The sequence below is a fragment of the Lepidochelys kempii genome, chromosome 16 (genome assembly GCF_965140285.1).
Source record: "Lepidochelys kempii isolate rLepKem1 chromosome 16, rLepKem1.hap1, whole genome shotgun sequence".
NCBI classification, from domain to species: Eukaryota; Metazoa; Chordata; order Testudines; family Cheloniidae; genus Lepidochelys; species Lepidochelys kempii.
The window spans coordinates 14,688,263-14,713,067 of record NC_136395.1 but is presented as its reverse complement, the minus strand read 5'-3'; the positions used below and the strand labels follow the sequence as shown (position 1 = coordinate 14,713,067).

General features: G+C 40.5%; 1 protein-coding gene across 10 annotated transcripts in view; it reads left to right on the top strand.

Annotated features, from left to right (window-relative positions):
* CDK5RAP2 (CDK5 regulatory subunit associated protein 2) overlaps positions 1-23,665 on the top strand; it is a 105,334-nt gene extending 81,669 nt beyond the window's left edge. For 7 of the 10 annotated variants that reach the window (XM_073314323.2, XM_073314325.2, XM_073314322.2 and 4 more), the window contains 10 exons: positions 3,782-3,898; positions 7,197-7,386; positions 7,592-7,713; positions 10,646-10,894; positions 12,699-12,833; positions 12,939-13,198; positions 15,449-15,595; positions 17,702-17,840; positions 21,960-22,006; positions 23,013-23,665. In XM_073314323.2, coding sequence (XP_073170424.1) covers positions 3,782-3,898; positions 7,197-7,386; positions 7,592-7,713; positions 10,646-10,894; positions 12,699-12,833; positions 12,939-13,198; positions 15,449-15,595; positions 17,702-17,840; positions 21,960-22,006; positions 23,013-23,072 — 1,466 coding nt within the window. In that variant the 3' untranslated portion in view covers positions 23,073-23,665. Of the gene's footprint in view, positions 1-3,781; positions 3,899-7,196; positions 7,387-7,591; positions 7,714-10,645; positions 10,895-12,698; positions 12,834-12,938; positions 13,199-15,448; positions 15,596-17,701; positions 17,841-21,959; positions 22,007-23,012 lie in introns of those variants that run through there. The other 3 variants (XM_073314321.2, XM_073314324.2, XM_073314327.2) reach the window with 3 other exon arrangements.
* The last annotated feature ends 1,140 nt before the right edge of the window (positions 23,666-24,805 follow it).

Sequence of the window (24,805 nt, the reverse complement as noted above, 5' to 3'; positions counted from 1 at the left end):
TTCGCGTGCCTTCTCCTTATAGTCTTCTGGAGTTACCAGCTCTGAGTCTTCACTGCATCCAAACACAGACTGGGGCAGAGGCAGGGAGCTAGTTGCAGCTACCTAATTTTAGGGCTCGCCAGTTCTGGTGTAAATTAGAGCAAGAGGAGTCCTGTTCAAATACTGGTTGCCGCCACTGATGGCGTAAGGGTCTCTTACTCTCCCTGAGGTTTGAGTATCGTAGAGCTCATCTTTCTCCCTCTCCTCCCTTTTATACTAGGGGTGCTGGGAGTGGTTAGCGTAGGGTGTGGCTGCACGACCACTACTAGTTCTCTGTCAGTGGAGAGTCCCCTACATGATGGGGACGTTCTCCACAGAAATCTCTGGATGTTTTAAGGCCACTGTGTGCTGCATAGCAGCACAGTCAGACCTTCATGGAATGGAGAACATGGTCCACTGTCTGCAGCTTATCGTTAGAATTGCTTGCAATGAGAAGGTCTTTCCTAACAAAACAGTATTATGACTTTAACTGAGGAATACGCAGCAGAAACGGATGGACTTTTTAAAAAGTCAGTTTTTATTCAGATCTCTCTAATGTTAGTGTATGAAAATATGTAAGTCAACAGATGCTGAGAGTGCTCAGCACCTTTGCAAACCATACTGTTCATTTTTAAAGTTTTTTCACAAGGAATCAGCCAGTCTTTAACCAAGCAGGCTTTTATAGTAAGTACAAGGCATATTTTTCTACACATAGCTTTGTTCTGATTCTCCTTCCCCACACTTTCCCCCTAGAGCAATGTATTAATCTGCAATATTACTTATATCAGAAGCAGGCAACAAGTACATGCATGCTTTCCTCGTACTCAGTTTCACGAATACTAGTATTAGATTAATTACATTTACATCATCCCCATAATCCATTTCTGTTGTTATTTAAATGGATACTACCTACAAATGGCAGTTTGCTTTCAAGAATAATTTACACTGATGGAAAGGTGTATAAAAGGCACCCATTTCATTCATGAAGTATTTATGCTGCTGGAAAGCCATACTGTTCTCATGAAATAACCACACTGAAACAGTTCCAACTGTTTTACAGCTTCATAAAGATGCTGGAAAGGGCATCCATTCATTCAGTGAAAGTATATTTTCTTTATAAACTGTCTGTCTTATGCCTTCCATCTGTCTTCTTACTACTTTAGTAGATTTACCAATGCATAGAGGGAAAATTTGGAGAGGAATGGGAAAAGTAGCTATTTATTACAACAAGCCCCTCTTTTCTACATTATTCTCTCAGCATTTCCTATTGCTTTAAAGATGTGTTTTGGGTATAGAGATGTGTGTTCTCTCTTCAGATAATAATGATTGCCACGTTGCTCAAGATTTTTACACTGTTTTGTGTGTTAATTTTGAATTTGGCTATTAAAATAAACTCGTGGCTGAACATGAACTAGTTTTAGGCCTTGGGGAGATGTATTTTTTAAAACAGATGGTTTAAAACATGTTTTTATTTAATATCTTTATTTTGTTTTCCTTAAAAAACAAACAAGATAAAACATATACTTAAATGATAGGCAACCTGTTAAATTCATTTTATATCGAGTTGTTTATTCACTAGACTCTAATACCAAAGAATTACTTTAGTCTGTCTAATAAATATTTTATTTGTACATACGTATGCCATGTTTTGCCATGTTGCCATTTTATTTGTAATATTTACTTTGTCTTAAGTACTCGGAAGCCTCTGGGTTTGTAGCACCTTATGAATCATGGAGGTGGTGGAAAGACTCCATAGTCAACCAGAGTTGAGCTGAAATTTTCACTAAAATCAGGACTAAAATATTTCCATCATTTCAAATGCTAGACTTTAAAAACGTTTAACGGTTAATTCTGAATTTTCTAGGTTTCTAATGCTTGTTTCGGCATTTTTAAATATAGTAAAAACAGTAAGGCTTTTTATCCTCACGTTACTGATATGTACACTCATGCTTCAATTGCAACTTCAGAGTACTTTTTGTCTGTGGGGGGGGGAATGTTTATTTATCTTTGCTACTGTTTTCTATGGTGCCCATCTCTCAGTCAGTCTTCCCTTGGAAACCTATAAGGTCCACAAACCTTTTTGTGTTCACTGTTGCGATACGTGACTTAACCAAAACTCCTCAGCATAACTGCAGTCACAGGCCCTGATCTTACACTCACATCTATTAGCTGGACCCAGACACCTGACCTGTGCAGAGCCCCACTGAAGTTAGAGGGGCTCTGCACAGGTGCAGAATTCTGTGCTAGTGGGTCTAATTGCAGGATCGTGGCCTTATTACTATTAGGGCTACATTTCCCCTTTATTGGGTAAGAGACCTAATAGAGTCTAGAGCCTTTCACTGTAACTTGTCAATTAACATGAGAGCTGGGTGACATGCAATAAATTAAATTGAGATCAAGATGAGATCATCAAGTTCAGACACTTCAAGTTGAATTGCTTTGTTAAAATCTGAAAGGCAAAAATCTTTTGAGTTCACATAGCTACCTTAATTCTAATATATAGATAGTAAAGAGCCATTAGTGCCCAGGCTCCTAGAGCCTTTGAATCTTTCAGTAACGACAAGAAGCGTGTCTCATGGCACACTACATCCCAGTTAGGTAGTGGCTAAGAGCTTCAGTTGGGATTGCAGTAAAATGAGGTTAGTCAGAGAAACTACAGCACGTCAGATTGAATTGCTGTAGCTGAAAGGCATCCACTATCTGCATTCAGCTATTTCTTTGCCACACGGTTATTTCTCAATCAACTGAGCAGTTGGCACCCATTTAGTTGTCTTGATCTTTGCTAAAGCAGTAGCGTTTGGGTCAACCATTCAATAAAAATATATTTTAAATAGCACTATTAATCCCAGTGGATCCTGAAGAACTTTGCAAGTCTAAACAGATGTACGCGTTTTACACAGGACTGTAGCTTCATTCCTCGGTGAAATGTAGCCACCCCGGGAGTGGAACATGGCACAGCATTGTAGGGCACATGAATAATGTTATATCCAGTTCAAACTGCACGTGGCATTTAGGGAGGTAGAATGATTCTCCAGGCTTGTCCAGGACACCAGAGTTAATTCCTTTGCTTGTTGAAATGCCATTGGATTTTTAGTGACTACAAGTGGCCAGGAAAAATCTCAGTTCTTAATCATAGGCAAAGGACAGCAACTCCAGCAGCACATTCCTTTAGCACTGTGTTGGGTCAATGGTTCAGCATTAACTTGGTATTGATGACACTTCTGCTTCCACTACTTCCCTGCACCACCCCAGGTTTTCCTTGAGGGACTCCCATGCCAATTCTAATCTACACTCTGCTTAGCTTGTGAAAGCTGAATGGCTCTCAGCCGAGGTGGTATGGCTAAATGTAATACAGTTTGAACAAAGGAGATGTACTGGAATTGATCACATGTTAAATTTCAGTACAATACTCTTCAATTTAAAAGTGTGTGATGGTCTCACAGGACTTCTTGCAATTTGACACACTACATTTTTTGGCTGGTGCCCAAAGATGGTTGCGTACCAAATCTTCCCGAGATAATTTAGCAATTTTGGTAACGTTAGCACAATGATTGAGGGTACTTAGGATGCAGAGCTTTGGTTTACTTAGAGTTTACCTGAATTGCCTTTCAGTCTGCAGCAATGATAACCTTCAAAATATATAGTGGATAAATATCTTTCATAACATGTTTTTCTGCTTTGTTTAAATTGTTCTTGTCTGGAAAGTTTAATCTTTACTGACCTAGAGATGACTCATAAATCATTTTTATGTATATATTTATAGGTTCTTCAAACATTTTTATCCATGGCTCAGAGCAACATAATTCCCTGACTTCTGAAATTCATTTCCTGAGGAAGCAAAATCAAGTTCTGAATGTAATGCTTGCAAAAGGATCTAGAGGTAAAATATGAAACTCTGCTTTAAAGGAGCAGCTTGCAATTTGGAAAGCACCATGCATTTTTATTCCAATCAGAAAACAACAAAGTATTTACTTTTCTTTCATTAAATTGCCTCCACAGCTCTCCCCACTCGTGAAATTGCATGACCAGCCTTTGTATTCAAACGCTGGATCATAGGCATGGAGGAGTTGGAATAGCAGCGCTCTACCAGTATTGTGCTGCTTCTCTCTCTGCCCATAGCATTATCTGTTTTTGTGTCCTCTTTCATTTCCTCTCTCCCTCTTTTTTGCATGTGTGTACATTCCTCTTTTCCTTTCTGCTATTTTCTCTCCTTCCACCCCATTTTGTTGTTGCCCACTTTCCCAAGCTCTGTGTTTAAAGATCTTGCCAAAGGAAATTGGCTAAAATTATTCAGTTTCATTCTGAATGGAGCTCCTTTCAGGCAGAGCTGGCTGCAAAGGGAAATAGACTAATTTCTCTTAAGGTTCTAGAGCCTGATGCAGAGGGAAAACTGGTTAGTTCTAGTCAGTTTCCCTCTGCAAGCACTTTACCTCAGTTCCATTATTTTTGAATAATCAGTTTCCCTTTGCACCTTCTGAGCTTGGCTCTCAACTCTCCTCAGCTCCACATGTGCTCTAAGCAACAAAGTAAAATTAATTCCGCTCCCTTAACAAGAAACTCTTTAAAGCATGTAAAGCTAATCCTTGGGTCAGATGCCTTTCTGTGTGTGCAGAGTGGTATATGGACCGTTTGCATAGAAGAAGCACATGAGCTCTCCCCCAGTTTCATGTTTTCTGATCTAGAATCACTTGGTCTTTAGCAGTTTATTCAAGGTTTATCTTTCTGTCAAGGTTCCTCCCGCACTCTGAACTCTAGGGTACAGATGTGGGGACCTGCATGAAAACCTCCTAAGCTTACTTTTACCAGCTTAGGTTAAAACTTCCCCAAGGTACAAATTAATTTTATCCTTTGTCCTTGGAATATCCACTGCCACCACCAAACTCTAACTGGGTTTACTGGGAAACGTAGTTTGGACACGTCTTTCCCCAAAATCCTCCCAACCCTTGTACCCCACTTCCTGGGAAAGGTTTGGTAAAAATCCTCACCAATTTGCATAGGTGACCACAGACCCAAACCCTTGGATCTGAGAACAATGAAAAAGCATTCAGTTTTCTTACAAGAAGACTTTTAATAGAAATAAATGTAAATAGAAGTAAAGGAACCACCCCTGTAAAATCAGGATGGTAGATACCTTACAGGGTAATTAGATTGAAAACATAGAAAATCCCTCTAGGCAAAACCTTAAGTTACAAAAAAGAGACACAGACAGAAATAGTCATTCTATTCAGCACAGTTCTTTTCTCAGTCATTTAAAGAAATCATAATCTAACGCATACCTAGCTAGATTACTTACTAAAAGTTCTAAGACTCCATTCCTGGTCTATCCCTGGCAAAAGCAGCATATAGACAGACACAGATCCTTTGTTTCTCTCCCTCCTCCCAGCTTTTGAAAGTATCTTGTCTCCTCATTGGTCATTTTGGTCAGGTGCCAGCGAGGTTACCTTTAGCTTCTTAACCCTTTACAGGTGAGAGGATTTTTCCTCTGGCCAGGAGGGATTTTAAAGGGGTTTACCCTTCCCTTTATATTTATGACACTTTCATACTGCATAAGCTAGTGTTGCTTTGTTTGACAATATGTTTCTAAAGTCAGGGCTTAAGTTTTGTAAGAATTATGTCTAAGCCCTGGTCTACACGACAAACGTTTATGTTGATTTAACTAGGTCGCTCAGGCGTGTGGAAAATCCAGACCCCTGAGCGACGCAGTTATACCGACTGAACTCCGGTGTAGACAGCGCTATGTTGACGGGAGAAGCATAGGTAGCATCTTCACTAAGTGCTACAGCGGCGCATCTGAACCAGGGCAGCTGCATCCCTGCAGTGCTGTAAGTGTAGACAGGCCCTAAGTAATGACCATCATAGCAAAGCATTGTTGCCTTTTATTTTTAGTACTGAGTCAATTTCCCCCTGGGTTTGTGGGCATCTTCCCCTTTTTAACTTGAGAATAAATACCTCCTGCTGCAGTTTTTTGGTTCCTAGTATCTGTCCAGTCTCAGCCTTATCTCTACTCCTGTGGTGTTAGATGAAGCCATATGGGCACCTCCTGTTGATTTTTCTGAACCAAGGCACTCTATTTCCAATGCGAAGCAAAAGGATTTAGTCACAATACATGTGAATATGAATGGGAATCATGTGGCTGAATCCCCACCCACCATGCTGAAAATGACCCCTTTTCCAATTCCAGTATTTTATTTCACCCTGTTGTTTTGCTATCATATATTCATAGTTGGCTTATAGCTCTGTGCAAAGGTCTGGGATCTAGAATTATACCAGTATTTTAATATAAAACTAGAATAGTAGATTCCAGTTATATTAACCCTTTGCACCCTAGCTACTTCCCAGAGGTCTTGGTATCCTGCTGCAGAATGTAACTGTCAATGAAGTCAATGGAAGGTGTTTAAATCATGGGGTAAGAGGATTGGGACCCATGCATTTAAAAGCCCTTGGGAACTTCCATTTTCATAGATTTTCAGCCAGGTTGCTCTGTTGAGGAGGGAGGATTTCTAATGGCTGGGAGGTGGAACGATTTCTCCCTGCTTGACCTTCTGCTGGGAACTTCCTCGCTCCTTACCAGCACTAGCTTCCTAACATGACCAACTGCCCCTACTGACAGTTCTCAGTTAAGAAGCCAGCGTGGGGGAGGCTGGTCATGTCATAGGCAGGGGAAAACTGGCAAGGTTCTGATGGCATGCATGCGGATAGTGTTGGGAAAGAGCATTTCAACATTCAGTGGAGGGGATGGAGGGTTCATTGTGGGACAGCGAGAAAGGTAGGAGAGGCCTTACTCATACCTTCTCCCCTTCAACAGAAGACAAGTTTACTACTCAGTAAGAGCACTCAAGATGAATACGCTCCCCGTTGGAGCCTAATCCTGCAAGTAACTGAGCAGCCCTTTTCCTGCTGATTTTGTCAGATGGAGGGTGTCGACAAGTGTAAGGTAGTGCTCAGCCTCTCATAAAATTGGGCTATGAGTGTTCTAGGGGTTAAACTCTACACTCCATTCAGGCACATTTATCTACCAAAAATGCATTAGAAAACTGGAGTACTAAAATCATAAAACTCACAAGAGCATCTTATTTCTATTATTACTCTGCCAATGCTTAACGAGTTGAATTTGTGGAGTAGTGTTGTTTGAGTACATTGTGGGAATTGCAACCAACTTGTATTTTTTCTTATTGCAGATAAACAAAAGGAAAATGAAAAGTTAAGAGAATCCCTCTCTAAGAAGAATGCAATCATTGAACATCTTCACAAGGATTATGAATGCTTCAAGAAAGAAAATGAAAAGTTGCAAAAACAAATTGGCAAAAAGGAGGATGAAAATAGACATTTGACTCACGAGATTTACAGCAGTCGTAATGAATTAAACAGGTATTGATCCTGTCTCTATTTGACTATTTTCTCCTCCAAATGAACACTGTGTGTCATGCATGTGTTTAGCAGTGGCCGTTACTGAGAGCTGCATAATTACATTCAAGGAGCGGGGAGAAAATTAGAGGGGCGGGGAATTTTAGATTTTAAAGAAATTAATAAGCAAAGTTCACCTCTGACTTATGAGTACATTGGAACTTAACAGGTGGCAGACAGAAATGAATGTAAAGCAACATCAGCTGTCTGAGAATGACAAATTACTGCAGTCACTCCGAGTTGAGCTAAAGGTGTATGAAAAGTTGGACGAAGCAAGGAGAAGGAGAACAGGTATAAAATGCACTGTCATGTCTCTGCTTTGTTATTGCAGCCATACCAGCTCTGGCTGTGATCTTGTCCGATTACACAAGACAGGAGTTGTGCTGATTCAGTATTTCTTTGGTTTTACTTAAATTTCCATTGCTACTACAGAAAGTAGAATCATAGACCTGGAAGGGCCCTCGAGAGGTCATCTAGTCCAGTCCCCTGCATTTGTGGCAGACTAATTATCTTGACCATTCCTGACAGATGTTTGTCTAACCTGTTCTTAAAAATCTCCAATGATGGAGATTCCTCAGCCTCCCTAGGCAATTTGTTTATGAACTACCCTGACAGTTAGGAAGTTTTTCCTAATGTCCAACCTAAACCGCCCTTGCTGCAATTTAAGCCCATTGCTTCTTGTCCTATCCTCAGAGGTTAAGAAAAACAATTTTTCAACCTTTTACATACGTGAAAACTGTTATCATATCCCCTCTCAGTCTTCTCTTTTCCAGACTAAACAAACCCAGTTTTTTCAATCTTCCCTCACAGGTCATGTTTTCTAGACATTTAATCATTTTTGTTGCTCTTTTCTGGACTCTCTCCAATTTGTCTACATCCTTCTTGAAATGTGGCACCCAGAACTGGACACAATACTCCAGCTGAGGCCTAATCAGAGCGGAGTAGAGCAGAAGAATTACTTTTCGTGTCTTTCTTACAACTCTCCTGCTAATACATCCCAGAATTATGTTCGCTTTTTTTGCAACAGCGTTACACTGTTGACTCATATTTAGCTTGTGTCTGCTATGACCCCCAGATCCCTTTCTGCAGTACTCCTTCCTAGGCAGTCGTTTCCCATTTTGTATGTGTGCAACTGATTGTTCCTTCCTAAGTGGAGTACTTTGCATTTGTTCTTATTGAATTTTATCCTATTTACTTCAGACCATTTCTCCAGTTTGTCCAGATCATTTTAATCCTATCCTCCAAACCACTTGCAACCCCTCCCAGCTTGGTATCGTCCACGGACTTTATAAGTGTACTTTGTTTGCCATTATCTAAATCATTGTTGAAGATATTGAGCAGAACTGGACCCAGAACTGATCCCTGCAGGACCCCATTCGTTTTGCCCTTCCAGCATGACTGTGGACCACTGATAACTACTCTCTGGGAATGGTTTTCCAACCAGTTTTGCACCCACTTTATAGTAGCTCCATCTAGGTTACATTCCCTAGTTTGTTTTTGAGAGGGTCATGTGAGACAGTATCAAAAGCTTTATTAAAGTCAAGATATACCACATCTACCGCTTTCCCCCTATCCAAAGGCTTGTAACCCTGTCAAAGAAAGCTATCAGGTTGGTTTGACACAATTGTTTTTGACATATCCATGCGGACTTTTACTTATCACCTTATTATCTTCTAGATGTTTGCAAACTGATTGCTTAATTATTTGTTCCATTATCTTTCCAGGTACAGAAGTTAAGATGACTGGTCTGTAATTTCCTGGGTTGTCTTTATTTCCCTCTTTATAGATGAGCACTATATTTGCCCTTTTCCAGTCTTCTGGAATCTCTCCCGTCTTCCATGACTTCTCCAAGATAATCGCTAATGGCTCAGCTATCTCCTCAGTCAGCTCCTGCTGATAGTTTAGGCTTTGTCTACACTACACAGCTTTTAGCTACGCGGCCATGTGGCTAAAAGTCAGGCAGGGTAAACGCTGTTTGTTGGCACTTTTTCTGACAAAATACTTCCACCCCCTATGAGCGGGGTTTGCAATGTCGACAGGAGAACGCCCCTGCTGACACCGAGCCATTTACACTGCTGCTTCCCGTGCAAAACTTTTGTCTTTTGGGGTTGGGGGGAGCTTTTTTAAGCACCTGCGAACGACGAAACTTTTGTCGTTTTGTCATTCAATTGGCAGTGTAGACAAAGCCTTATTAGCAAGTGGCCCTCTTCCCTCAGAGTCAGTATTAAGAGAACATCTCCTACATTGTGTCAGGGATAGCGTGCTGCTGGAGATACTATTGTTTGAATGGTATGTAAAATTGAACCCCTGCCCACTTGTGGTTATTAAAGCTGTAGGGGAAGGGAATGAAACCTACCTGACTGCTTCTTCCACCTTCCAGGAGCAAGGGGGCAGAAACCCTTCTGAATGAACATCACATTGGTGGAGGTACGGAACAGCCCTCATTTTCGTGGCACGGTTTCTGCAAAATCCAACGGAAATCTTTGCAGAAATTAATGCTGTTCCTTGCTATGTTAACTTGAATCCCCTTTATAGTTTGGTTTAGTGCCCAGCTGCAGCAGAAGAACCCAGTTGCAAAGGGACAAAGGGAGAAATCTCAAGGATAGAACTAAATTTCTCTGCAGAACTTGCAACATCCACATAATTAGAGGATCACAGCAAACTTCCTCCTCATGCAGTTGCAAACCTCTTCCTGATGAGTGGAGAACCTTTTTGGATCTTAGGGTGCAGGACCTCAGGAAGCCCTTTTTGTGCTTTGCCCCTGCTATGAAAGGGAAGAACAGTGCCCTGAGAGTTTGTCAGTTTCAGATTGGTTCCTCTGGTTGCCAGGTGATCACAATTCCCTTTGTCAGTGGTACTCCATCCCTTCTCCTCATGCCAAGATTACCCATTCCTTTTTTTTCTTCCCCCTGACTGTGCATTAATGCACTTCAGGTTTTATAAATCCTTTCCATTCTAGTCTTTTATTAGTCATCATCTTGCTTTTGGCGTGCGACGTATTAGCTTTTATGGACAAAGTGAAAAATAATTTTCAGCTCTTATTAAATTGTTTGAGGGTAGAAGCAATTAAGATTTCCTTTTTTTGGTCAAACCATTATCTTAACACTGTTTGTAGTTAATTCTTAAGATTGAGAATAAAGCTGGCTATAATTTACTTGCTAAGCATTTTGATAATGTCTAACATTATTTTAATTGTTAACGATATTAAGTGTTTCTTTTAAAGACATCTTGGATCCTGGACATGAAGAATTCCGAAAAGATCAAAATAATCCACTTGATTTACATGAACTATTGACTGAAATACAGAGTTTGCGAGTGCAGCTTGAAAGAAGCATAGAGACAAACAAGACGTTGCATGAAAAATTGGAGGAGCAGCTTTCAAAAGAAAAGAGAGAAGAAGCAGCCTCAGTGTCAGCTGTGAATATCAACTACCGTTTCAAACGAGATTCACAGCATTATACGGGAATGAACGGTACTGTGCAGTACTTGCTGTTATAACACTGTATAGAAACCTGCGCCTTGTTCTTCAAAGATGCCTCTCCTAAGGCCTTATGTGACATCAGCTATGTTATTTGAGCGCTGTCCATCAGCTTTTCAAATCTCTTTCCTTTTAAAGTTATTAGTGGACGCAGAGGTGAAACGAACACTGTCTGTTCGCCTCTAACTGTCAGTTCCTTTTCATTCAGAAAAAGGTTTGCGGATGGTCTCTGGAATGGATGGATGACGAGGTTAAGTTTCCATAAATTTTGCTTACCTGGGGGTTCTTTATTTAATGCAGAGCTCTCCAGCATTTGCTAGAGGTGACTGTGCATTACTCAAGAATGATCAGGAAGTGCACTGGCTGGTCTTTGTGTAAATCAGCTGTCCCCTTTATACCTTGAGAAGTATTTTATCTTTATTTGCACTGGTGTTCAGTGATAGCATTGTAACAAATCAGAATTCAGGGGAAAATATAGTGAAGTATTTTACACGGAGAGTACAGAAGGCACAAGGATCCTGTCTCCTCTGTCCCTCATGGACCCTGCACTCAGGAGAGCACAGACTGTTTCCTCTTAGTGCCCTGCAGACACAAGTCACCCAATAAAGGGGTGAGGAATGAACCCACCTCTCTTCCCTCACACTAGCCTGCCTAAACACCCTGCTGCACTACAGAGAGCAGGTTACACCAGCCACAGGGGGATTGGGAGAGTTTCACACACATGCACCCATGTGGGTCTATCTAGCCCAATCTTCCTTGTACTCAATCAACCATCAAAAACCTCTCATTGACTCTCCACCCTGCCCAGTCATAATAAGATCTTATGGACATCATCCCCCCATCCTCCCCTACCACCTATGAGAAAAGACAATGGCAGGTTTTATTCCCCGCCAGGTGAGGAAGACCCTGAATGCAGAAGAACCAGTATGTTAATTCTGTGCAGGGTTTTCCGTGCCATCAGCACCTAGATTACTGTAACATTTTCTACATGGGCCACTCAGAAGCTTAAGTGGGTGCAAAATGCTGCTGCTCGCTTGCTGAGCAATACTGTAGGTCGTGCAGGGAGCCCATAACACCGATAAGTGTACTGGTCCTAGATGCTGGTCTTATCATAGAATATCAGGAAGTCATCTAGTCCAACCCCCTGCTCAAAGCAGGGCCAGTCCCCAATTTTTGCCCCAATCCCTAAATGGCCCCCTCAAGGATTGAGCTCACAACCCTGGGTTTAGCAGGGCAATGCTCAAGCTGCTGAGCTATCCCTCCCCACATCAGCTTGAATGATTAGAGACCTGCTTATCTGAGACACCATTACTTTCTGCCATACTGCTGCAGCTGAGACTGGAGGGTTGGGAGGGAAGGATCCAGGTGTGGGTTATTTGAGTGCAGACAGGGCAGGCTTTGAAGGCTCTGTGACAAGGCCTGGATTTCTTAGCCTTCTGGCCATGCTCCAGTGGCTGTCTTTTCTCATAGGCGTTTGCGGGGGATGATGTCAATAAGATCTTATGATGACTGGGCAGGGTGCTTTACTTTTTGTGGAGTGTCAGTGAGAGGTTTGTAATTGTTGATTGGATGAGAATATTTTACTGATGCATTTCCAGTGATTAGATTTTGAGAGGTACCCAGAGATTATGTGCTAGAGAAATAAATATACGCATGCCCTGAGTATTGGAGAGCTTCGCTTTACGGGGACTCCTGCTGCTGAAATACTCAAATTTAGGGAGTAGGACCAATGAGAACTTTCTACTGAAAATAGGTTACCTGCTTACTGATGCACTCTCTTTCTGTTCTGGATGTATAGATGTTGGTCACAAATTCTCTGCTCCAGGCAGTAATGTATGTGAATTACAAAATTGTGGACATGGCACATCACCAGCAAAAGCAGGTACACCCAAGGACAAGAACATCATAAATAAGCAAATGTTCTGTATCCCAGGTTTGCCTCTTGAGATTTAGTACGGTATAAATTACTTTCACATTTTGAAAGGATCAGGCTTTAAAAATTAAGTTAAACTTATTCCCTCCCCTCTCCCCACTTTAGAGATGCAACTAGCGTCTAAAGAAGATTTAGACAACTCTTCGCGGTGCAGTAGCAGCTCATCCACTGGCACATCATGCACCCCTCGTCTTGTTCCCGGTCATCGGATGTGGGCAGACAAAAATGGACGCCATATCCTTGGCTTGATTGAGGATTATAATGCTCTACGGAAGCAGATCTCAGAAGGGCAAAAGCTGGTTTCTGAAATGGAGGCTCCTCTTAGAGAGAGCACTGGGATGAAACACCTGGAACCTGGTGTAAAGGTACACATTGAGAATGACCAGGGGGAAATGAATTTGCCTAGTGTAAAACATGTAGATCAGATAAATGAGCTTCCCTGAAAAACTCCGCCAAAGCACCTCAGCCTTGACATGTCCTACTCCGGTTCTTCTACTTCTAGGTCCCTTTTGAACACAGACCATCAGCTGCACGATGATGTGGACAAGTGACCTCCTCCTAGTCCTGAGTGAACAATCTCATTTTTATCTGTGGCTTTAAATGTGTTTTAACCTGTGTGTCTCACAGGTGAAACTACTGCTTCAAAATAGAAGTTAGGATTTATTACATTGGAAATATAATCAGAAATCAGATAATGAAAACATGAAGACAAACTATGTTAAAATGGAGTTAAGGTGGAAAGTAGAACTGGTTGAAAGTCAGACTTTCCATTCCGCAGGAAATTTCAGAACAAAAAGTAGAATTTTCAAAATCCCTGGGGAGAGGAAAATCTGAACGTTTTGTTTTGAAATAACTGAAGTGTTTAGTTTTGAAAATTAAAAAAAAAAAAAAGGCAAATGTGAAAATTCAAGCACCAGGCTCAACCATGACTCCTTGGGAGTTTAGGTTCCCCATTGGGATTTTGTAATTATTCCGAAACAGAGTGTAATTCAGATTTAAGGTTAATTTAAAAGAAATCCAAACTTGTCGAAGTACAGAAATGCAAAATTAAAGTTGATTGGGTGCCTTAACTCTGCCCTGTAATGACTCCTCCACAAAATAATTGATACGTATTAATGATGGCTGTCATACTAAGTTAAATTGATTTTTGAATAAACAGTATCTTTCATTGCCGTGTCTCCCCGCCCCCCCCCTTTTATTTATTTATTTTTTTGTGTCAGTTGAGTCTAGGTGGGAAATCAGCAGCTAGTCTAACAACTTGGGAATTTCCCAACTAGTCAAGTTTCAGCTTTCAAGACACACTGTATTGGATACTCATCAGGCTTCCAGTTGTAGCATACTGATATAGAGTTATCATGGCTGGGCTATACTCCTAGATGTAATAATCTATTCTGCTTTTTCCTTAAATAAGCAAAATGCTTGGTTTGATGTAGGAGGAATATGCTGTATTGAGTTTTTCACCACTTCCCCTTTTATTCAAAAGAAGAAAGGGTGCTTGATTGACTATGTAGAATCTTATACCCTGTGCACATCCATTACTAAATTCAGTTAATAGACCACCTATGTTAAGGTTGTTGAAAAATCCCTGCTGGTCTTTAAAAAACGGGGGGATAATTATATCATGTTAAATTGCAGTGCTTCTCTTTACCAGTTTCATATTAGCAAAGACATTGAATGTAGAGCCCATAACAATTCTGAACATTTTTTCAGGCATTGTATGTGTGCTTATATACTATAGTGATGTCATGTCTGCATGACACTTAAGACTCTCTGAAGTATCTCACATTTTCAGATGACCTAGTTAAGATACTAATAATGACTGAAGAAGTAATCTCCCAGCATGATTGTAACTTGTTTTGTTGGTGTAAAGATAAAAGCAATAAGTTTCACAATTTGCAGTCTATCACCAAGCTTTACATCTCTGAAGTTTCAAACTACTTAGCAAATGGGATATTTTACATGACAGGAGGCTTGTTGTTAGATAACAATGCTAAATAAGCATTCACATGGCATGTTGGATGTGGGAAGGCAGAACAAATGGTTTTCTCCCACTTTCCCCCCCATTGCCATCACTTTGGTAATTCATTTGCTCCCCGTGCAGTCTTTCACTCCTCTCTTCCCTTTATTTCACGTTTATGTGTTTTCGTCAATTTGGTTTTCTCATCTGTCAGCAGAGGAAAACATTTTAAATGTGCCCTGTTAGTTATTTTAGCATTAAATGGAACAGTTTAAAGGGTCTGCAAAGGAAGAAACATCTCTATTGCTTAAACTGATGTCTGGAGTCATTTGACTTTCAAATAGCATGCCATGAAATGCAAATAGGGAAGGAAAAGAGATGCCAAGTATTTTCCACATTATAGCAAATACACTAAATGTAACCCATTATTAATCACTATTATTGATTAGGATAAATCCCCCCCTCCCCATTCTTGAAAAATGTATAATTCAGCACTCTCTCTCTCAACTATTAAATTAGTTTATCCTGGCACACAATAGCTTTGTTCCTCATCTTAAACATGAAATTCATAGCTACTGGATTTATACCTTTAATTAAAAGCTACATTTTCATAATCCTTTAAAGATAAATATATCATGTTTCTAATCCTACTATACAGGTTCCCGACCAGGAATCACTGAATAACTTTTCTGCAAACATTCACACAGTACAGCAGATTTTAGAAGAGGCTGCACGTTTATTAAAACTTCTCTGGAGAGTTTCACTTCCTATGAAAGTTGTACACAGTACTGCTCACTGCAGTCAGGTACGATGTTGTTTCAGTGTAAAGGCAAAAGCAATGAACCATTCAGAGGTTGTTCTGAAAGTTACATAAGATGGTCATATATGAATCATGAAGTTCTTCTGAAGGTTATAAACCGGGTCTGGCCAACCTGCAGCCTGTGGCCACATTCTCCTTTACTATGCAGCTGCAGCTTATGAAGACTTTAAGACCAAATGTGTGATAGCTCTCATCTTTACTATGGATCTCCACCTTGGGGTGACTACAGTCCACAGCGTGCAATACTTCATTTTGATCTAAGCAGAGGTGGCTCAGATCATGAGGCTATCATCTGCTCTATTTTATGCAAATTACATGTTATCCTTGGGTTCTAGGCAAATGGACTTTCAGCTGGAAAAAATTTGGCCACCCCATTATCGGCCCATACTCAGTCTGATTTATATGTTACAAAAAGAACAGGAGTAGTTGTGGCACCTTAGAGACTATTAGGGGCTGTAGCCCACAAAAGCTCATGCTCTAATAAATTTGTTAGTCTCTAAGGTGCCACAAGTCCTCCTGTTCTTTTTGTGGATACAGACTAACACGGCTGCTACTCTGAAACCTGTCATTATATGTTACAGTAACACAGTAAGAATCTCCTTTCCAGTGAATGGTAAGCCCTCTATCTCATGGCTTTGATGTAATCAGAATGCTATGTTTCACCTTCGTCACTATCACATCTGATCTGTGAAACAGAAATTTTTTTAAAGTGCAACAAAACCCCCAAACAACTTTTATAACCTTTTTAACCGAAAAGGATTACAATATGGAAATGAACTAACGTAAACGGAATGCATAGATAGGTGTCACAATATCACCACTCAACACTGAACTGTTCCAGGCTAAAAATCAAACTGTGGCTTTAAAATCTAATTTTTTTTCTCGTGAGATGTTTTGTGTGTGAGTGTATGCGTGAGAGAGAGACAGAACATTGCTAAAAATAAATGTGTTGGAAGGCAAAGGTTATTTTAATAACATTCTTTTGTTAAAATGTTGCACTATCTTTAAAAAAAATTATAAACTAAAGTAACCTGTGCTCTCCAGTATATCACTTGCGTTGTGATCCTGTAGTTGGTGACGCTATCAGAAAGCCTTGAAGGGGTGTGTAATTCAGCTAGTACTGTGTATGTGTGTATTTAAATGTGTTTGGGGTGTGTGTGTATGAGCCTGTACTGCAACACATGCGCATACTTATCTGAACATACATGTATATTTCTGCACATGTGTAGACATTCACACACTATCTACATACACCACTGTCTCTCAAAATACACCAAATACAGAAAAAACTTCATTTGCATGCACATCCAAACCATGATGATAAGGATCAAGGCCTGCTCAAAATCTGGCCCCATAAATTCAAGAGAGCTTGTACTTAGAGCTGGAGTTTGTGCAAGGATCCAGATCAGTGACATTGTCAAGTGACCTTGGCGTTCCGTTTAGTAGCCCTGTCCCAAAGGATAGTAATCACACCAAGATGATGGAAGTAAAGCCTTTAAATAAACAGGACAGATTGTAAACTAATCTTGCAATCACACTGCTCCTGTCACTGTTATGATGCATTCAGATCCTCTGATTAAAAGCCATTTTATAATATATATATATATATATATATATATATATATGGAAAGTAGAAATACACAGTAGACCAGGTTCCCAAACAGTGGTCCACGGACTACTTATAGACTTTTGAGCACTTGCTGGTCACATGGTACTGGCTTGCTGTATAGTTTCCAGTAGAGAGCAAAAGAACTGATGGGAATGGAAGATTAAAGAGCAGAAGTAGACATTGGTGTTAGCCTTTTCCCAAAAGGTTAAAACATTAATTGCATTAAAGACAACTAAAAATGCACAAATACTTTCCTCAAATTAGTTTTCTGTGTAAGGAGTTGCTCTATTTGCCTCTTGGATGTCTTGTGATTACAGATGGTACAGTTGAGATTGGGAGGGGTGGTGGCCATGAGACACTCCATTAAGAGGTCCATACTATGAAGAAGTTTCAAGGCTCTTTCACTAAATTGTTTAGCAGTTAACTATATGCTGTAGTTTATATAAGAATTCTGAAGTCATTATTTGCTTCTTTCAATTTAGGATGAAGGAATGAAAACAGAAATACTTAGACTCCATAAGAAATTGTCTGAGCAGGAGAAGAAGCTACATATTACTGTCAAACGCTTGCACTCTACAAACCAGCTGAAGGAAAACATGGAGAAAGTCATCATTGATCAGTGTTAGTGAATGATCTATTATTAGTTCCTCAGTTTCTTCTATTTTATTTCTGTAGATGGTTAACTAACTGAAATGAAATGAATGAAGAAACTGTTTCTAGTATGAAACCACTTCTGTTGAAGTGCTCCTGAATATATTTAATAGCCAGTGTTAAATGCTTCCTGGACTCCAAAGTATATACTATATAAAGCTTGAGGCTTTGTTCCATGAGGAAGAAATTCATCCCAGTGCATAAGGCAGGCTGGCACATAGCTCTATGTCCCATGTCACTCCCCTAACTTAAGTGTCATGTAGGGACTTGTGCAGGCCTGTTGTAATGGGGTGAAATTTCACCCATAAGCCATTGTTGTATGATCCTCATTGTCAAAACAGATCTGTTGAGTTATTTCATTTAATGTACCAATTTCCTATCTTGCAAGGACTGTCTATTAAGGGGAAGCAATGTTTTCTCTAGTTCATTATATCTCTGTGGCCCTTTCCCTCCCAAAATAGTGATGATACCAGAGTCCTAGTAAACCTAGAATTATTGAGAGTTTTCTGGTGTGTTTCTGTGTTGCACCTCTATCACAGTAACTGGGAATAGAGTTGCTAGTCAAAGAGAGGTGCCATAGCAGCAGAACTGACCATGTGAAACATCCTGGGAAGAGTCTAGAATACTCTCTAGACTGTATTAGAGGATTGCAGAAGAATTGAAGAGGACTCAGTAGCATGAGGATGGGGAGCTTACTACTAAGCATGGCAGTCCTGATGGGGAAAACTAGGACAGGCTGTAACATGAAATTTCGTTCTTAACAGCCATGTCCAGAGACTTATAAGAAACATGAATTAAATCACCTGCTTTTAATGTAGCTTCCAAAAATTTGTCAGAACTGCATATTCTGTAGTTGTATCAAACACCAAACAGTCCAGTTCCAACACAAAATCACAACATTCAGGAACCTTAACTATTACACAAGTACAGCCGCCAACTCAAACATTCAAAACCAGGACATGTATAGGTATGGCAGATGCACTACAAAACAACTAAACAATTTATATCAAGCACAATCTTTAACCAGCCCTGTTTAACTCATGTGTGCCATTCACCACCCAAACTAACCTCTACTACACCACCCTTAACTCTGACCTGTGGTTACTGGCTTACAGTCTTCAGTGTTTTGTTTGTTTTATGCCTGCCACTTCCCACCTGCTCCCTCCCCACTTCTCTCAGTGAATTGGCAGTAACAAGCCTTCAAGAGAAGATGGCAGTCCCACTCTGCTCATCCCTTGGACAGTAGGGGGGCTCCTACATCCTGCTACTTATTCTTTAAGCCCCACTATCTCCAAGCCACTAAATGATTCTCGTTTGACAACTCTCATTGGTTAGCAAATAGGCAATAGGGAAGGAAGCGGGGAAGGAGACTTTTGGCTTAAGGAAATTGTAGTCCCATGTGCACACACGTATGGCTTTACAATAATTTTATGGGATTTTTTAAAATGTGAACGTTAAAGCAAAGAAATGTAGATGTTACCCACCAATGAGCTGATTGGTGAGGAGCCTGTCTAGTCCCAAGACACACTTTCATTGGCAGTCAGATTGCATCTGCTAGCTGCACAATGCAAGGTGAACATTCAATGGGATACAACCCTTCTGCTTCAGGACCTCATCTGTTCACCAGCAGGGATCTGGAAGGAGCCACTTCTCCCCTCTCTCCATGCTATATTATGGCACATTTTGGTGCATCATCGCCTCGATGGCTCAAAGGTCTCTTCCAGCATGACATATATGCTCTTTTGAGTAATTAATCTAGAATTTAAAATGTTCTCTAATATCCGCTAAATGTGTTTGAAACGGCCTTACATCAGTGCCATGAGTTACTCAAAACATTGGCAACCACATTTCATTTCAGTGTTGTTCTGCTCCAAAACTGCAAACGTTTTAAAAAAAAAAAAAAGTTACCTGCATCTTTTTTCTGCAGCTCAGTATTTATAGGCTGTGTTTAGACCAGTCTTTTCAGAAGTGTCATTGTAACAAATGACATTAACATTGGTTTTATTCAATCCAAATTTCTGTTTTGTTCAATTTTTTGGAAGTTAAATAGCTCAGTTTATGATTTCAAAAAGAATTCTAGAGTTATATTATTTTGTCTGTTTAAAAAATATCCTTGGGATGGAGTCTCTCTTATCTGGGATGGCAGTCCCTGTCTTCTAATGACTTACACCCGGTGTAGACCTCTAGGGTAGTTCAGTGCGGTTACACAGGGTGTAAAATAGTGTAGATTTGGGGCTAACCCAACCACACACAGCCCCCGCCTCCCCCAAACACATCCAAACAGTTCACAACCTGTTCTGAATTAGATCTTGATAAAATGAAGCCATCATGTTCTAAAATCTCCTGATGCAAAATGCTGCCTGGCTAATAGCAGCTTACTATTAGTTTCATATACTCTAAATTCTGTTCATGTATGGAACTTAATATTTTTGATTTGGAAAAATCTAGTTTTGTCAGGTAAAATGAATTTACTAACAGTTCTTTATGAGCGGAGAGCACTGTGTTACACAAAGGGACCTTGATACAATTTTCTGTAAGTTTCGTTGATTATGGGAATTATGGATGTCAGGTTACTGTTGCCTTTTAGAGCAATTTCAGAAATGTTTCTAAAGTGCATCTCTCCACAAACTCCTGACCATGCATAAAGGAAGCTAGGTGAATCAGAGGAAGCTGTTAAATTGTATCTTCATGCTTAAAGTTCCTATTTCAAGTAGCAAGAAATCACAAGATCAAAGTGGGTGACCTTCCCTTCCATCTTATTCTCCACAATCCAAATTACTGCTAGCTGGGTAGCACCCCTAAAAGTCTACAGTCTGCCTTCAAGTCCCCTAGCAGTATTAGCTTGAGTGTTCCTAAATATGTTTAGAGGCACAGATAGGCACATTCTCTTGGCTATGAGTCTCTCTTACACATTCTTAGGACGAGAGACCTCTGCTTATAAACCTCATCTGAACATGTAACAATGCAGAGCCAAATTGCTGTAATCTGCCAGAGCTATAATTATCTCACGTCAGCTATATCCGTGGAGTTGGTGGGTTCTTATTATTATAATGAAAAATCTTTATTATGCCTAAATTGTTTGTTTGTTTTTTAAGACTGGAATATTAAATTTCTACTTCAACAGTATTTTTGAGCAGTTGAGCCGAGAGCTTAGAGAATCACATTTTTAACCTGGCATTTCAAAGATCAGTTCTTTATATAAACAACCCCCACTCTATTCTTAGGTCTTTTTCTCTCTCAGGGGCTAACCAACCAGATTAATAGATAAAAACTTGGAACCCTTCAGAACAAGTCACTCTTGCATGATTTCTCCAGGGGGTATATAGGCTGTCATGTCCTTGAACTGCCAGTTCCTTCATGCTGGAGGAGCTGGCGTACATATTTCGCCATCTGTCCTTCCTCCCCTACCCCCCCAATATCTTCCCTCTCAGTCTCAGAGAACTGATTTTAATTGGGTCATGCTTCATCTCCCCTTTCCATAGACTTTGACTTCCATGGAGGCTGCATTGAGCCCTAACAACATAAGCTTCTTGGAGCAGGGAATCCATTTGATCAGTATTGTAGAGGGCTATGCACATCCATGGCTCAAAATAATTCTCTTAAATACAGTGTTGCAATATACATGTTATTACTTGGTTAGTCCTAGTTATGGGAGGAGTATTTTAAAAGCTCTCACCCTTTTGTTCTGTATATCTGACAGGCAGAATAGTCAGGTGGACTGAGCACAGGCCTGGGAAATAGGCAATCATGAATTCTAGTTCTGGCATTGCCTCTGACTGCCCCTCTGGTCTTGGGCAAGTCACTTAGCTGTTCATGAAATTATACCCACATCCCAGGGTTGTTGTAAGCTTACTCAGTGTTTCTACAACAATTTATATCATCAAGGGGTGTCAGTTCTCCTAGGTTTTGATAACTAGGTTGAAATGGCTAGGGGAAAAAGGGTGGATGGGATGGGTGGTGGGTCATTTGCCCAATTTGTAGATATTGGTGTGTGTTTTTACTATTTTTTAACAGCACATCTAATAAATGCAAAGAAAGAAGTGTAAGTGCTAAGTAGTATTGTGTCTAATCTATACTCTCTCTTTGCAGTGGCTTTAACCCATGATGTTTTAAAGAAGGCTAGAGGAAACCTAGAAGTAAGTAAAATCTGTTTCCATGAAGCAGATCTGTCAAAATAATAAAAAAACAGTCAAATTCTGCCAATCCTACTTATAATTAGTGTTTACCAGATAACTGGCTCAACCCTGTCGTCTTGCTTATGCCTTTCGTAGCTTAGTAGTCCTATCCTTTCCCACCTCATCCAGTTGTTCACGGTCAGCATAAGGCCACAGTCCAGTAACCTCACTTCCAATGCCCTATCGTATCTTCTGCCCAAGCTCATGAAGAAAATCTTATTCTGTGCTGCCTTCGACATGTCTTAATAGTTGGCTTTGTTTTTTAAAATCTGGACCCAGTGGGGAAAGCTTCTGCAAACAGACATTTGCTAATGCAACCTTTTAAATTAGTTTGAGTTCTAAACGGTCTCCTTTTGCATCTCCAGAGCTGAAGTAGAGCTCTGTGTAGCTTGAGAGCTTGTCTCTCTCACGAACAGCAGTTGGTCCAATAAAAAATTATTACCTCAGCCGCCTGGTGTCTCTAATATCCGGGGACTGACCTGGCTACAACAAACCCTGCAAACAACCCTTTCATATTTGATTTTCCTCAAGCACATTTAGACTTCACACCCTGGAGACCATAGCATATTAACATCCCTCTCTGTCCTACTCTTTTAGTCATACACCCCTTTAATGACACCCCTGCTTGTAAACCATTTCCAACTTTCGCCACCAACTCCCCTCCATCCTTTTACAACTCTCGTCTTTTATGAATCGTTCCTCCATTATCTAGATGCTGTGTTGTTGTCCCTACCTTGCCTGGGTGAGAACCTGATCATGCAAAAGGATCCTTATTCCTACAAGGAATTGTATTACGCTCAGCAGGTCTCCATGCAGAAGTAATAGGCCATGCTTGCAGATGGTCCTTTTGCAAGATCAGAGTCCTAGAGCGTAAGATATGTCAATTTGGGGGCTATTCTAGATCTTGGAAAGTCCTATGTGAGTTTAAAGTGCTATGAAATGTATTAATAAGTGCTTTTCTTACCAGGTTCAGCCAGCTGAAAATCAAAAAGCAGCTTCACATACCAACAAGAAAAGGATTCTGTGAAGGACAAAGTTCCACTAATAAAGCCTGTTCCTTCATGTGATCATTGTGTAGGCTTCTTTACAGTTTAAGCCTTAATATTGGTTGGTTTAAAAGGTTCGCTTGGAACTTCAGTAGATGACACCCTTTGACAAAACTATTGGGAAATAACTTATTTAACATAGGGTAAAGATTGGTTTTGAATATTTATTATATGAACAGGTACTGGAGAAAAGTGCAGAAAGTGTTTAAAATGGGCTCATCTGAACTTTTCTACGTTTTTCTTATGCTGTAATTTTTTTTTTTAAGTAGATGCATTCTGTTTCTTCCTGTGGTACGATATTTCCTAGTGCCTAAAAGACTTAGTCCAGGTAGTTAGCCTTCTCCAAACTTCTTTCACAATGAATACTTGCAGCAGGGTAACAGTTTTTCTTTAGGTCTGCCTTGCATCACTGGATTTTAGAACTATGGGAAGCTTTCAGTATTTTAAAGCATTGTCAATATGTGCATGAAGGATTTTGCTGAGAGCTACCTGGTGTTGAGCTAACATTCTAAAGTAGCAATTAGAATCTGATGGTAGGTCTGAAAATGTGAATTAAAATCAGACATTTGTTAAACCTGTTCATGTTAATTATTTTGTTTGCAACTCCAGAGCTTTTGGAGCACTATCTTACCATAAACCACCTGTGATCAAAGTCTTCCCAATTTTTGGCTGGGTCACTTGTTTTCTCTGAAGAAATATGGAAGCGTTCCTGCCCCTCTGGTGTTCAGTAATCACTCGGAGAAGGTGGTTGACAGAGATCTGCTTCATTCAGTTCCAACCACCTCTGCATTACATAACCCAAGCCTCTTAGAAGTACAGTTCAAGTGTAAACCCGAGTAGAATACACGGGTCTGTGGGGGTGCCCAGCACATCAAGGTCAGAGAACTTTGCTTAGTAGTAGCTGCAGGGGCAGCACTCCTAGTACAGCAGCCCCTCCCCCCCAGGTATTTAAGGGCAGCACTGCCCCAGCCCCCCTCAGTTCCTTCTTCACACCTGCTCCTTGAGTCTGAGCACTCCGTGTGCTACTGGACCTCATGCTTTTTCTGTCTGTGTTTGTGATTTTGTTATATCGTAGTTTATAGTTCATTATTGTAGTATCCTTAGGTTTTTGTTAGGTAGTAATTACGTACAGTTTAGCCTGGTGGGATGTCCTCTCCGGGTTTTAAACACTATCCATCATGTGGGGTAGCTGTCCTCAATAGTGACTCCCCCCGCACCACACACTTAGTGTTTATTGGGCCTGCTGGAGGGGCATATGAAGGAAGATGCTCCATCTGTAAATTGTGCAAGAAGAGTACAGAGGTGCCAAGAGACTTGTGCCTTAAGCAGCACCTTCTGGAGCAGGTCATGAGATGTGCTTTGGCCCCAGGGAAATCTGCAGATTGTCCTGTCCTGGAGAGCCTTTTGGAACCACCTTATTTCCTCAAAATTTCACGTATGAAACTGCAGCAAAATAATTTCATAGTAAAAGCCCTTGTACCCCAGCAACTATTGGTGTTTCTCTTTTACCAGTGACTTTCAGTGGGAGTTTTGCTCTTAAGTCACACGGGTGTTTTGTGTCTCAATAGGAGCTAAGCTCTCTCCACCTAACGTTTGGGCCAGATTTTCAAGAGTACTTGGAAATCTAGCCCAGCAAGGGAAACGAAAGCACAAAAATGGAGTGCTGCTGTCTTTAGCTGACACCAGGGGGAAGCAAACTCATTGGGCTGCGTTG